The following is a 16,000-nucleotide window of genomic DNA, read 5'->3' on the forward strand; positions in this document are numbered from 1 at the left end:
CCAAGGGACCTTGGAAGGATCCTGCTCCCATTAGCGAGTTCAGCATCAAGACCACATAGGCCCCCAGGTCCGATCTCTATAGCCCCACCGGGAGGCCCAGGATCCGCAAGTTCTTCCGCCGCGAGCGGTTCTCCATTTCCTCCATCCTCGCTTGACATTTCTTGTGGAGCGCCTCGTGCGACTCCACCTTCACTGCCAGGCCCAGGATTTCATCCTCGTTCTCCGAGGCCTTTTTTCGTAACTCGCGGATCTCTGCACCCTGAGCCGTCTGAGTCGCCATGAGCTTATTCAGTGAAGCCTTAAGCAGTTCCAGCAGCTCAGCTTTCAGCTCTCTGAAGCAGCTCCTGCTGCTCCTGCACCCACTGCTGCCACGCTGCCGGTTCCCCGCTCGCCGCCATCTTGTTCTTCCTGCCTCGCACCTTTCTTTTCTCCAAAGCCGATTTTTTGACCGCCCCGCTCCTGGTCCAGTCCACCCACCGGCAGATAGGCGCAGCAGATGTGTTCCCACACCGGGAAAAGTCCAACCAGCGCCGCTACGGGCCCTTAAAAGAGCCCAAAAGACCGAAAATAGTGGGAGCCACCGAACGTGCGACTTAGCTCCGCATCACCGCAACCGGAAGTGACAAACAAACCTTCTTTATAACCTTGTGCATATTTCCATCCATGTGTTTACTTATCTATTCCATCCCATCTTATCTTTGCTCATCTCCACTTCAAAATGCCTGCTTTTACCCAATGATGATTTAAACCTGCAGTCTGATTGTCTTCAATTTAATTAAATTGCTCTCCCACACACACAAAAACACACAGTTCCCCTGTGGTAGTCACCACTAGTAGTATATTACATGTATTACGGCATTGCCGGTATATTAGAGGTATAAGGGTAAATCCCTGCATGCTGGCTCCGCCCAGTAGGCGGCGTATAAATATGTGTGCTCTCCTGTACTGCAGCCATTCTGGTTCCAGCTACAGGAGGCACAACATCTTTGCTCAATAAAGCCTCGATTATTCCACTACTCTCATCTTTGTGGTAATTGATAGTGCATCAATTTATTGAGCAAAGATTTTTTAAATGATGGATCTCCGCATCAAGCCTGATTGCCTTCAGCCACGTTCACCTTAGACCACTGGCTAGCCTGCTTCGAAAGCTATCTCAGACCAGCCGCTGAGGAACCCTTGGACTCGCAGAAGCTCCAAATCCTCTTCACGGGTGAGCCCTGACATTTTTCCCCTCATCCGGGATGCGCCCACCTACTCCGAAGCGATGGAGCGCCTGAAGGGACATTACGTTCAACCAGTAAATCAAGTATACGCCAGGCATCTCCTGGCCACGAGACAGATAACTCCGCGGGGAGTCTCTGGATGATTTCTGGCGTGCCCTGCACATCCTAGGTAGGAACTGTGACTGCCAGGCAGTTTTGGCAGTCTAGCACACAGAACCTTTAATTAGAGGCGCATACGACACGAGCATGAGGTCTGCGTACGTCCGCCAACGGCTACTGGAAGGGGGTACGCTTGATCTTGCGGGAACTAGGCAGCTCGCTAACTCGTTAGAAGTGGCCTCCCGTAAGTTTCAGTCATACGCCTCCAACCGCGCGGCACCCTCGTGGGCATCGTGGGCCCTACCAGCTGCTGAATACAGCTCACCGCAAGCCTGCGCCGCGCGGCAGCCAGCCAACTCTGGGGGGTCCCAAGTGTTATTTTTGTGGGCAAAACAAGCACCCCAGGCAGCGCTGCCCGTCGTGGAGCGCGACCTGCAACGGGTGTGGGAAGAAAGGACACTTCACTTCTGTTTGCCAGGCCCGGTTGGTCGCCGCTTTTTCCAGGCCTGGCGTTGCTACACCCCCCATGTACGACCAGGGGCACCGCCATCTTCCTCATCACAAACCACGTGCGGCCCGTGGGCGCCACCACCTTTGATGCCGCCCGCCATATGTTCCCCATGGCTGCCGCCATATTCGGCGCCATTTTGGACGGCTTCTCAGGAACCCTGCTCGTCTGGCCGTTCATCGGCCGCCGCTACCTCCGCCACCGCTGACGAGCCCGGACCCTCCCAGCATCTGCCGCAGCTTGCCTCTATCACCCTAGATAAGTCCCGGCCCTGCAACCTTGCGACCACGACGACGACGGTGAAGATCGATGGGCACGAGACGACCTGCCTTTTTGACTCCGGGAGCACAGAGAGCTTCATCCACCCCACTACGGTAAGGCGCTGCTCCCTCCCATTATACCCCGTCACCCAGAAAATCTCGCTGGCCTCTGGATCCCATTCTGTGGAAATCCAGGGGTACTGCATCGTGACCCTCACCGTCCAAGGCGTAGAGTTCAGCAACTTCCGGCTCTACGTCCTCCCCCACCTCTGCGCTCCCCTGTTACTTGGCCTGGATTTTCAGTGCCATCTCCAAAGCCTCACTTTAAAACTCGGCGGACCCCTACCCCCCTCACCATCTGCGACCCTTAAGGTCGACCCACCCTCCTGTTTGCAAACCTCACCCCGGATTGCAAACCCGTCGCCACCAGGAGCAGACAGTACAGTGCCCAGGACAGGACCTTCATCAAGTCGGAGGTCCAAAGGCTTCTGCAGGAAGGGGTCATTGAGGCCAGCAACAGCCCCTGGAGAGCTCAATTGGTGGTTGTGAAGACTGGATAGAAGCACAGGATGGTCATCAACTACAGTCAGACCATCAATCGGTACAGCTCGAAGCGTACTCCCTCCCACGCATATCTGACATGGTCAATCAGATTGCGCAGTATTGAGTCTTTTCCACAGTTCCCCATCCGCCTGGAGGACCGCCAATACACTGCATTTGAAGCAGATGGCCACCTCTATCACTTCTTTAGGGTTCCCTTTGACGTCACTAATGTGGTCTCGGTCTTCCAGTGAGAGATGGACCAAATGGTTGACCGGTACGGACTGCAGGCCACCTTCCCGTACCTAGATAACGTCACCATTTGCAGCCACAATCAACAGAACCATGAGGCGAACCTCCAAAAATTCCTCCAGACCGCCAAACTCCTTAATCTCACATACAATAAGGAGAAAAGTGTTCCGCACCAACCGCTTAGCCAGCCTTGGCTATATCATGGAAAATGGAGTCCAGGCCTTCAACCGCATCAAGGCAGACATCGCCAAGGCCACGATGCACGCGGTCGACGATTCCCTTCCCTTCCAGGTGGAGAGCGATGCATCGGATGTACCTCTGGCCGCCACCCTCAACCAGGCGGGCAGGCCCGTGACCTTTTCTCGCACCCTCCATGCCTCCGACATTCGGCACTCCTCTGTCAAAAAGGAGGCCCAAGCCATTGTGGAATCTGTGAGACATTGGAGGCATTACCTGGCCGGCAGGAGATTCACTCTCCTCACTGACCAACGGTCGGTTGCCTTCATGTTTAATAATACACAGCGGGGGAAGATCAAAAATGACAAGATCTTGAGGTGGAGGATCAAGCTCTGCACCTATAATTACGATATTTTGAATCGCCCAGGGAAGCTCAACGAGCCCCCTGATGCCCTATCCCGCGGTACATGTGCCAGCGCACAAGTGGACCGACTCCGGGCTCTCCACTATGACCTCTGCCACCCGGGGGTCACCCGGCTCTTCCATTTCATCAAGGTCCGTAACCTGCACTACTCCGTTGAGGAGGTCAGGACCGTCACCAGAGACTGCCAGGTCTGTGTAGAGTGTAAGCCGCACTTCTACCGGACAGATCGAGTGCACCTGGTGAAGGCCTCCCACCCTTTGAATGCCTCAGCGTGGACTTCGAAGGGCCCCGCCCCTCCACTGACCGCAACACGTACTTTCTGAATGTGATTGATGAGTACTCCTTATTCCCCTTTGCCATCCCATGCCCTGATATGACTTCTGCCACGATAATTAAAGCGCTGCACAGCATCTTCACTCTGTTCGGTTTCCCCACCTACATCCACAGCAATCGGGGATCCTCTTTTATGAACGATGAGCTGCGTCAGTTCCTGCTCAGCAAGGGCATTGCCGTTGTAGCAGGACGACCAGTTACAACCCCCGGGGAAACGGGCAGGTGGAGAGGGGGAACAGGACGGTCTGGAAGGTCGTCCTGCTGGCCCTGCGGTCTAAATATCTCCTGGTTTGCCGCTGGCAGGGGTCCTCCCCAACGCGCTCCACTCCAACTGATTGCTTCTCTGCACCGTGACTAACGAGACCCATCACAAACTTGTGTTTTCCTTCCCCAGGAAGTCCACCTCCGGGGTCCTGCTCCCAACATGGCTGACAGTTCCTGGACCCGTCCTCCTTTGGAAGAATGTGCGGATCCATAAGTCGGATCCTTTGGTCGAAAAAGTCCACCTCATACATGCTAACCCGCAGTACGCTTACGTGGCACATCCCGACGGGCGCCAGGACACAGTCTCCCTCTGGGACCTGGCACCTGCTGAATCTCCACCACCGACCTGACACCGCCCCCCGGTTGCCTCTTTAACCCCTGCGCCACTCATCCTCCCTCCAGCGAACCTCACCGCAGCCCCCACCCCAGCAGGATCTGTCCTTCCGCTGGTTCCACTCAGGTAGACGAAGACGAGGACAACACGCTCCTAGAGTCACAGGTGACCAAGGCGCCGCCGACATCATCACCAGGACTGAGGCGATCGCAGAAGAGGGTCAAGGCCCCCGCCAGACTTAACTTGTAATATTTTCCACCACCCCTGCCGGACTCTTTGTTTTAACAGGGGCTGAATGTGGCAGCGTATAAATATGTGTGCTATCCTGTGCTGCAGCCATTCTGGTTCCAGCTACAGGAGGCACAACATCTTTGCTCAATAAAGCCTCGATTATTCCACTACTCTCGTCTTTGTGATAATTGATAGTGCATCATCCCCCCAAAAGCCTTCTTCGCAATATACCACAATAATATTGGGAAAATTGATATTTCTTTACACTTTTTACTAATGCAAAATACTGAAGAAAAATAGTAGAATACATTATTGAATGACTGATTTCTTGCTCATTCTATTTGTTTTTCCAGTTGCTTCCCTTCTGTTTCATGGAATGGACTCTGTCCCCCTTGATCAAGTGGCCATTGCTCTTCCTTGAGCATTGGGCAGCACGGTGGAACAGTGCTAGGACTGCTGCCTCACAGTGCCAGGGTTCGATTCCGACCTTGGGTGCCAGTCTGTGTGGACTTTGAACATTCTTCCTGTGTCTGTGTGGATTTCCTTTGGGAGCTCCCGTTGCCTCCCACAGTCCAAAGATGTAAGGTGGATTGGCCATGGGCTAAATTACCGCTTGGTGTCAAAAGGTTAGGTGGGGTTACGGGGATAGGGTGGTGGTGAGGGCTGAGGTATGGTGCTCTTTCAGAGGGTCGGTGTAGACTCGATGGGCCAAATGGTCTTCTTCTGCACTGTGGGAATGCTAGGAATTCTACCCAGGCAGGCCCACATCCTGTAAATTAATATTTTAAAAATATATTTATCCCTACCTGTGCTAACAATTGATTCCTTTTGTCACAAATGCTTTGTGCTTTCAGATACAGGGCCATTAACTTTTTTTTTGTACCATTTTTGGGTTCATCTGCTGGTGCATTCTTACAATTGTTTGTTCTGTCCCTTCTTGTACTCTGAAACTCACGAAAATTGCTGCGCTGCTCCATTACTTTGTTGTTTTCCTTTACTTTACAATGTGCCCAATCTAACTGAATTGCAACAGAGTCCCATGTCAGGCGCATTTAGCCGGTGTTTCCTGGCGCTCACAGTGCCGAGAAAGACCACACTATCTAATGGGACTTTGTTACAATATGGGGCCTCAGCGGGGAATGCCCCGCTGAGGCCGCACTTAGTTCCGTTTCCTACACTGAGGGAATCCACACGGCGGAACTCCTCAGTTCAGGAGGTGATCAGGATGCCATTTAAAAATTATCCTCCTGATGTGACCCCTGGACTCTCCCCCGCCCCACCCCCCCACAAAGCCCCAGCTCACCTATAAAGGGTACTCAGGTACTCCCCCGCACCCCACCTCACATGAACAAGACACCCCCAAGCACAATCTCTGGTGTGAGAAAAATGCCAGCCTGGAATGGGCGGCATGGTGGCACAGTGGTTAGCACTGCTGCCTCAGTGCGCCAGGGACCCGGGTTCAATTCCGGCCTTGTCTGTGTGGAGTTTGCACTTTCTACCGATGTCTGCGTGGGTTTCCTCCAGTTTCCTCCCACAGTCCAAAGATGTGCAGATTAGGTGGATTGGCCATGATAAAATTGCCCGTTAGTATTCAAAGATGTGTAGGTTAGATGGAGTTAGAGGATAGGGCAGGGGAGTAGGCCTAGAGTTTTCTTTCAAAGATCAGTGCAGACTTCATGGGCCAAATTAACTCGCCTGCATTGCAGGGATTCTATGGAACCTTGCCCTGCCAGCTGGCAGTGCCACCCTGCCCAGAGGCAACCATCTGGGTGCCTCTGATCCCCTGGGAGATCCTCCAAGTGCTGTTCTGCCTGGTGCCTGCTTGTGGGGATCAGCACTGAACGGTGCTCTAAGGTGAAGAGGTAAGATCCCAGGGCCTTGGTAGATCAGGGGAGTGCATATTACGGTGGGTAGATCAGGGGAGTGCATATTAGGGTGACACTAGCTATCTCACTTTGATATGCAGATTTGCCAAATACTGACCCGGCCCATAATGGGCGGGATTCAGATCGCGACATCTCACGAGATCCCGTTAGATCTCGCGAAATGTGGTGAGCTGGGTAGATCGCACCCTATATCTCCTCTCACATGATCCCTTCCCCCCACTATTTGGTTTAAAGCTCCCCCTATTGTCCTTGTCATATGTTATACAGGGTCAGTGTTACCGCTGCATATTTTTTCACTGCCCGTGCTCTCTAGCTTCCAGACAGGGGTCTTTTTCCTGGAGGGCCGAGGTCTGTGGGGGGAGGTCCCTTTAGTCGGGGAATCCCTGTGGAGTCCCTTTAGTCAAGTGGTCTCTGTGGTGTTCCTTTAGTCAGGGGGTCCCTGTGGGGGGGGGGGGTACCTTTAGTTAAGGGATCCCTGTGGGGGGTCTCCCCATTGCAGAGGTCCCTGGGGACGACGACTTCCCATTGTAGGTGGCCCGGTGAGCATCATGCTGCACACCTACTGACCACCCATCTCAGCCCCTGGTTCTACACAGTGACACCGGCCATATGGGTGCGCCCACTCTGCTGCCACCCCACCCCCGCCACAGCACGGCCCCCCCAGCCCCAAACACCCTGCCTAACCGGTCGTCACCCACCGGCGGACCACACAGGGCCATACCATGGCAGCCCCCAGTGAGGGCAGTGCAAGCCAACGGTACCCCTGGCATCAGGGACGGGCACCAGGACCGGGAGCACAGATGGTGTCGGGCACTCACAGGGCAGGGATGTGGGGGTGAGGGAGGGACATGCTTGGGCAGAGCCCGCACTCCCAACCGGGGCCACCATGTAGACCGTCAAACCCGGTTGGGCTCGGGAGTGTGCATCATACTAACATGTTGGCCTATCACCCACTGTAGACAATGGCGTTTGGCATTCAACCAGCATTAGTGGCCACCGTGGTGATGGTCACAGCTCTGTGAGATGCCCTGCGGCCACGTGAGCAGGAGCCACTCGGAGAGGAGTGGAGCAGGCAGCAGCAGAACGGGCAGCAGAGGATTGGGCTGCAGAAGACAGGGCTACAGAGGAAGGGGATGCAGAGAAGCAGGCGGCAGATTAGCAGGTGGTGGTCACACAGGCTGGAGGGCCAGCTGCCCAACAGACCGAGGAGAAGGAGATGCCAAGGAGGCACCGCATGAGGCCTCGTATGTACCTGCAGCGCCTGTCATTCGAGGACCTGAAGACTCCGGATGAGCAGACAAACAGTGCTACATATCTGCTAGATGATGGCACACCTGACATTGCAGGGGTTAGGGGAAGGACACCCACTCCCGGTGACTGTCAAGGCAACGGTCGCCCTGAACCTCTACGCAAGGGGGTCCTTCCCGTCGCCAAGTGGGGACCTGTCCGGGATCTCATAGACCTTGGTGCACAGATGCATCCACACCGTCACGGAGTCCTATATGCCCAAGCGGAGCAGTAGATCCATTTCCATGTGGACCGAGCCCACCAGGATGCTGGGCACTAGGGTTTTCCGCCATTGTCGGAATTCCCCGGGTCCAGACCGGATAATAGGCCACTGTGCACAAACCGAAAGGGGTACCAATCAATGAACATCCAGCTGGTATGTGACCATCAGCTGAGTATCTTACACCTCTGCGCCCGATTCCTGGGCAGTGTGCACAATTCCTTTATCCTGGCATACCCGGCGGTCCCTGACATGTTTGAGGAGCACTCTACCCCCCACCCCCCACCCCCAGCTGAGGTGTTGGTTCCTGGGCGACAGGGGTTACCCCCTGCAGCCATGGCTGATGACACCTATCTGGAGGCCACAGACCTGTCAGGATATGCACTCATGCACATAATGACATACAGACAGGCAGTGACAGACACCCAGTACAGCCAATCAACACACATGACAGAACACAACCAATCACCAGGCAGAACACTAGAAGGTGGTCTCCCACTATAAAACACACGAGGCATCATCACTGCCTCTTTGCACTGGTGACAACTGTAGTGACAGTCAGGGTGTATATATCAGTTAGCACCGTCTACACGTGGCTCAGTGCTAGTCTGGTCCAGTTAGTTATAGTAGGCACGCTTAGATTAATAGTGTCAAACCCACAGTGAACTGTGTGCACTGCTTAACAAGTTCAATAAAGCGTATTGAACTAACATCAAAGTTTGGAGTCTACTTTCAAGTACAACTAAATCCAGTTGCAGTCCGTGTTACCCCAGGGTGATTAACACGACAAGACCGAGATGGACACCCGCTACAACAAAGCCCATACAGCGACCAAGAGTGTGATTGAGCGATGCTTCAGCCTCCTAAAGATGTGCTTCAGGTGCCTGGACCGCTCTGGAGGGCCCCTCCTGTGTAATGCTGAGAGGGTTTCCCGCATCGTGGCGCCCTGCTGCTTTTTCCGACAACATCGCACAGCAGAGGACCGATGTGCTGAAGGAGGAGGATGAGGAGAAAGGGCAGGCCTCGTCCGAAGAAGAGATGCAGAGCAGGGGGCTGATGAGCAGGACATGGGGCCCAGCCAGGCAGTGGAGGGCATATGACGTTATCGCCAGGGCCTGCGCATATGGGCCGCTCTTATCGCCTCCAGGTTCACCGCCTAGGAGGGAGGGAGTCGACGGGGCTGCTGGCCAGAGGCACAACCACCACATCCCAGACCCACACCCCCTCACTTCCCACACTGCTAGACCGACCACCCGCTTGCACACCCCTCCATTATACATACCTGCAGCGCTACGAGCTGGGGGTCCTGGGTTGGCAGTAACAGTGGGTCTGGTCCATGGGATAGAGCACGATGACAACCCGCTCTGCGATGAATGCTCCACATCATATGACAATGTCTGACCCATGCCCACAGTGGTCCACCTGGGTGACCCCTGCATGCGCTGTCCATCACACGGTCCCTGTCGAATCCCTGGGGTGGGGGTGCTGGGGACGGTCGGGGCATGGGCGGAAGGGGGAAAGCACAGCCCTCCCTTAGTGCATGCACTGGTCCCCCCTCCCCCCACCACACACACACACAGCCAGCCCGGACCAGCCCACCCCCACACACATCAGACAATGCACCAAAACAGGATATATTGTGTCAGTGCCCGGCTGTCTGGGGGGCACCGGCTCTGACTCTGGCAGGGGCGGGGGACTCCGGATGGACCTGCACCATCCCCGGCAGGTTCTGTAAGACACAAGGCGACACGTATGATTAGACAGCGAGCTGGGAGGGATTGGGGGTGGGTGTTGGAGGGTGTGCGTGTTTTGGGGGGGGGGGGGGGGACGACATGTCGTGTCAATGCCAGATTCATCAGTCGCATTCACAAGGCAGCCCCGAACGTCACCCAAGCACAACGCAACGCCATCCACGCTCTCAAGACCAACCGCAACATCGTCATCAAACCAGCAGACAAAGGAGGGGCCACCGTCATACTGAGCAGAACGGACTACTGCAAAGAAGTATACCGACAACTCAACAACCAGGAACACTACAGACAGTTACCCGCAGATCCAACCAAGGAACACATCCGCCAACTCAACAGACTGATCAAGACCTTGGATCCAGACCTTCAGAGCACCCTACGTGCTCTCATCCCACGTAATCCCCGCATTGGAGATCTCTACTGCCTCCCGAAAATACACAAGGACCACACACCAGACCATCCTATCGTTTCAGGCAATGGGACCCTGTGTGAGAACCTCTCTGGCCACATCGAGGGCATCTTGAAACCCATCGTACAAGGTACACCCAGCTTCTCTCGCGACACGACGGACTTCCTACAGAAACTCAGCACTCAGTTCAAACTCAGTTGAACCAGGAACATTCCTCGTCACAATGGATGTTTCGGCACTCTACACCAGCATCCCCCATGACGACGGCATTGCTGCAACAGCCTCAGTCCTCAACACCGACAACTGCCAATCTCCAGACGCAATTCTGCAACTCATTCGTTTCATTCTAGATCACAACGTCTTCACCTTCGACAACAAATTCTTCATCCAGATGCACGGAACAGCCATGTGGGGACCAAATTTCGCACCTCAATATGCCAACATCTTCATGCACAAGTTTGAACAAGACTTCCTCAGCGCACAGGACCTTCAACCGACGTTATACACCAGATACATAGATGACATTTTTTTCCTTTGGACCGACAGCGAAGAATCACTGAAACGACTACACGATGAGATCAATAAGTTCCATCCCACCATCAGACTCACCATGGACTATTCTCCAAATTCAGTTGCATTCTTGGACACACTCATCTCCATCAAGGACGGTCACCTCAGCACTTTGCTTTACCGCAAGCCCACAGACAACCTCACGATGCTACACTTCTCCAGTTTTCACCCGAAACACATTAAAGAAGCCATCCCCTATGGACAATCCCTCCGTATACACAGGATCTGCTCAGACGAGGAGGAGCATAACAGACATCTACAGACACTGAAAGATGCCCTCGTACGAACAGGATATGGCGCTCGACTCATCGATCGATAGTTCCAACGCGCCACAGCAAAAAACCGCACCGACCTCCTCAGAAGACAATCACGGGACACAACTGACAGAGTACCCTTCGTCGTCCAGTACTTTCTTGGGGCGGAGAAACTACGACATCTTCTTCGCAGCCTTCAACACATTATCAATGAAGATGAACATCTTGCCAAGGTCATCCCCACACCCCCACTACTTGCCTTCAAACAACCGCGCAGCCTCAAACAAACCATTGTTTGCAGCAAATTACTCAGCCTTCAGAACAGCGACCACGACACCACACAACCCTGCCGGGGCAATCTCTGCAAGACATGCCAGATCATCGACATGGATACCACCATTACACGTGGAAACACCACCCACCAGGTACGCGGCACATACTCGTGTGACTTGACCAATGTAGTCTACCTCATACGCTGCAGGAAAGGATGTCCCGAAGTGTGGTACATTGGCGAGACCATGCAGGCACTGCGACAACGAATGAACGGACATCGTGCGACAATCACCTCTTTAACTGGGGATTACCCCTATCTCTGGATCTGTAAAGATTTGATTACCTGCAAATGCTCGCATTCCAAGCATTGTCTGGCATCTTTGATTTTGTCTATATAAATGTTTCTGGAACATACCTCTCCATTCACCTGAGGAAGGAGCAGTACTCCGAAAGCTCATGTTTGAAACAAACCTATTGGACTTTAACCTAGTGTTGTAAAACTTCAGGCTGTGCTCACCCCAGTCCAACACATCATGGTATTGGATTCATCTACCATGAGTCATGTTGAGCTGTGCAACTGTGTTGCTGATGCTGTGATCAGCAGATCCGAAAAACTCAGCCATGTCTGAGTAGCCATGATGTGGAGATGCCGGCGTTGGACTGGGGTGAGCACAGTAAGAAGTCTTACAACACCAGGTTAAAGTCCAACAGGTTTGTTTCAAACACGAGCTTTCGGAGCACGGCTCCTTCTTCAGGTGAATGGAAAGGCTTGTTCCAGAAATGTTTATATAGACATATAAACATTTCTGGAACAAGCCTTTCCATTCACCTGAAGAAGGAGCCGTGCTCCGAAAGCTCGTGTTTGAAACAAACCTGTTGGACTTTAACCTGGTGTTGTAAGACTTCTTACCATGTCTGAGTAGTACTGTGTGTATTGTTCGATAGACAAATCATCTCTTTTTGTTTCGGAGTTGTCATTGTGCTCTTCACTTTGGGTGATGCAGACTGCTTGTGCCAGGGTATTGTGAAAGTTATTTTCAACTGCTGGTGTAAGTTCAGGCATTGTTCTGTCTTTTGAGGTAAGAAAATTGGGTCTTGCTGCTTTAAATTTCTTTTTTTCAATTTTTGTGCATTTCCTTTTTAAGTGGGCGTGGTCCGGGTACTCTGACATCATGCCGCTCATGACATCATGTGCAGGGCTCAATTGCGCATGCGCAATCCGAGTTTCCTTTACTGTGCACTCTTTTCGCAACTGCGCATGCGTGGCTTCTTGGGCATGCGCAGAACACTGTTTCGCCGGTTTGCGTCTTTTAGGGTAGTGCGCATGTGTGTACTGGCCGGGGGCAGCACGGTGGCCTAGTGGTTAGCACAACCGCCTCACGGCGCTGAGGTCCCAGGTTCAATCCCGGCTCTGGGTCACTGTCCGTGTGGAGTTTGCACATTCTCCCCGTGTCTGCATGGGTTTCGCCCCCACAACCCAAAAATGTGCAGAGTAGGTTGATTGGCCACGCTAAATTGCCCCCTTAATTGGAAAAAATAATTGGATAATCTAAAATTTATTAAAAAATAAGAGAAAAAAAAAATGTGTGTACTGGCCGGAACGCTCTCGCTCTCTGCCTAGCAAGGCATCTTTGTATAGCGATTTCTAATGTTAAATACTTTTTTTGTAAAAGTTCTTCCCTCAAATTCTTTTCAGATAGTCCATAAATTGATTGATCCAATATCATAACATCTCTGAAATCAGCATAATTACAGCCTTGTGCTAGTACCTGGAGGTCTGTAATAAAATCAGTGATGGGCTCATCGTTTCTCTGGCATCGATGCCAAAAGATGAATTTGGTCACAGTGCATCCAAGAGAGAGAGATACACCATATGGTTGTTTTTTTATACCCCTGTTGGTCCGGCCCTCTGGTGATCATGTGGTGCTACTGATCACGCATTAACCCCTTATGTACATGCACATACAGAGATCACTACAGACAGTTTTAGATCAGTCTGTCACTTTAAACTGGAATGTTTTCTTCAAAAGTTTTATGAAGGAAAGTTGTTTGGATTCCACATGGAAAGTCTGTGTTGGGCTGGGCATTTTCCTTCTGATGTGTTCAGATTAAATAACTGCAATTTAATGCAAGTATTAATGAGTAATTCACCTTATCCTCCTTTTTTTAATTAATATGATTATGAGATATGTATATGTGTTTAATAATAACTATTTTGTGACATTTCAGATGGCTGACAATCTGTCTGCTAATCAGCTTGAGTTCTCAAGTTTGTTCTTCAAGAAAACGGTAAAAACCAATGCTGTTATAATTTTGTATGACAAGTTGGCTGACATAACTATGCACATGTTATTGTTTATAGCATTTATGTATATTGAAGATCCCTGTTAATGATATATATTAAGGTGACTTCCGGTGGCGGCATGTAGAAGGAGGTCGCAAGTAAGGTAGCTCCCGCTAGAGTTCTTGATTTTTGGTTCTTTTCAGCTGGTTTCCAGAGGTAATTGGTGGACAGACTCGCCCCATTTGAGAGCCTTGTGTGAGAGGATGTCAAAAGTTGCAAGAAAGAATATTGGGAAGAAAGGTGCGGGCAGTCACCCTTCTGAGGAGCTGAACAAGGTGGGATTGAAGATGGAGGAGGCAAGCTCGTTGGGTGGTGCCACACCTATTATGGTGATGGTAATGGCTGTCAAATCTAAAAGGCAATTTGGCAAGCACTTTGAGAGATAAGGGAAGGAAATGCTGGAGACCCTCAAAAAGTCAGTGGCAGATGCATTGGTCCCGATAAAGGAGGCTTTGGGAAAGACTGTGGAGACTGTACGGAAGCATGGTGAGGTGTTGAAGAGGTGGAGGAGACGCTGAGACATAGCACTCAATTGGCCTCGCTGGATACTGAGCTGCGGAGGGTGGACAACAGGATTAAGGGTCTGAGAGCTAAGGTCAAATATCTGGAGAATAGGTTGAGGCAGCAGAATCTCATGATCGTGGGGTTGCGTAAGGGGTTGGAGGAGCCAAGGCTGATTGAATATTTCAAGTCAATGTTTATAAAGTTGATGGGGGAGAAGGATCAGGGTCCCCTCGTCAAGCTGGATCAGGCCCACCAGTTGCTAGGGCAAAACCACGGGCGGATGAGCCACTGCGAGTGGTGATAACATGTTTTCATAGCTATCGGACGAAGGAGAGGGTCCTGAATTGGGTCAAGGAGAATCGGGAGGTGCAGTGGGAAGGCAGCAGTATTTGAATATACTAGGATGTTGCGGCAGAATTAGCAAGGAGGCAAGTCAGTACTTTTCAAGAGTGTTGTGCGTTTTGGTGTGGTGTACCCAGCGAGGCTTAGGGTTACGCATAATACCAAGGACCATTTCTTCGAGTTGGTGGAGGAAGCGGAGGCTTTTATTAAAGCTCAAGTACTTGGACTGAAGTTTGGAGCTTTGAATGGGACTTTGCTGGTGGTTGGGACAGGTTTGTATGGGGACATAAGAACATAAAAAACTAAGAGCATGAGTAGGCCAGCTGGCCCCGCGAGCCTGCTCCGCCATTCAATGAGATCATGGCTGATCTTTTTTGGACTCAGCTCCACTTTCCAGCCCGAACACCATAACCCTTAATCCCTTTATTCTTCAAAAAACTATCTATCTTTATCTTTAAAACATTTAATGAAGGAGCCTCAACTGCTTCACTGGGCAAGGAATTCCATAGATTCACAACCCTTTGGGTGAAGAAGCTCCTCCTAAACTCAGTCCTCAATCTACTTCCCCTTATTTTTAGGCTATGCCCCCTAGTTCTGCTTTCACCCACCAGTGGAAACAACCTGCCCGCATCTATCGTATCTATTCCCTTCATAATTTTATAAGTTTCAATAAGATTACCCCCGCATCCTTCTGAATTCCAATGAGTACAGTCCCAGTCTCAACCTCTCCTCGTAATCCAACCCCTTCAGCTCTGGGATTAACCTAGTGAATCTCCTCTGCACATCCTCCTGTGCCAGTACGTCCTTTCTCAGGTAAGGAGACCAAAACTGAACACAATACTCCAGGTGTGGCCTCACTAACACCTTATACAATTGTAGCATAACCTCCCTAGTCTTAAACTCCATCCTTCTAGCAATGAAGGAAAAAATTCCATTTGCCTTCTTAATCACCTGTTGCATCTGTAAACCAACTTTTTGTAACTCATGCACTAGCACACCCAGGTCTCACTGCACAGCGGCATGATTTAATATTTTATCATTTAAATAATAATCCCTTTTGCTATTATTCCTACCAAATGGATAACCTCACATTTTTCAACATTGTATTCCATCTGCCAGACCCTAGCCCATTCACTTAACCTATCCAAATCCCTCTGCAGACTTCCGGTATCCTCTGCACTTTTTGCTTTACCAGTCATCTTAGTGTTGTCTGCAAACTTGGACACATTGCCCTTGGTCCCCAACTCCAAATCATCAATGTAAATTGTGGACAATTGTGAGCCCAACACTGATCCCTGAGGGACACCACTAGCTACTGATTGCCAACCACAGAAACACCCATTAATTCCCATGCTTTGCTTTCTATTAATTAACCAATCCTCTATCCATGCTACTACTTTACCCTTAATGCCATGCATCTTTATCTTATGCAGCAATCCTTTGTGTGGCACCTTGTCAAAAGCTTTCTGGAAATCCAGATGTACCACATCTATTGGCTCCCCGTTATCTACCGCACTG

The 16,000-nt window shown here is 51.4% G+C and overlaps 1 protein-coding gene across 7 annotated transcripts in view; it reads left to right on the plus strand.

Moving 5' to 3' along the window:
- LOC119952127 (protein SIX6OS1-like) overlaps positions 1-16,000 on the plus strand; it is a 254,058-nt gene that overhangs the window by 197,259 nt on the left and 40,799 nt on the right. For all 7 annotated transcript variants that reach the window (XM_038775715.1, XM_038775706.1, XM_038775742.1 and 4 more), the window contains one exon: positions 13,522-13,581. In XM_038775715.1, coding sequence (XP_038631643.1) covers positions 13,522-13,581 — 60 coding nt within the window. The remainder of the gene's footprint in view (positions 1-13,521; positions 13,582-16,000) is intronic.

This window comes from Scyliorhinus canicula, chromosome 2, assembly GCF_902713615.1.
Source record: "Scyliorhinus canicula chromosome 2, sScyCan1.1, whole genome shotgun sequence".
NCBI classification, from domain to species: Eukaryota; Metazoa; Chordata; class Chondrichthyes; order Carcharhiniformes; family Scyliorhinidae; genus Scyliorhinus; species Scyliorhinus canicula.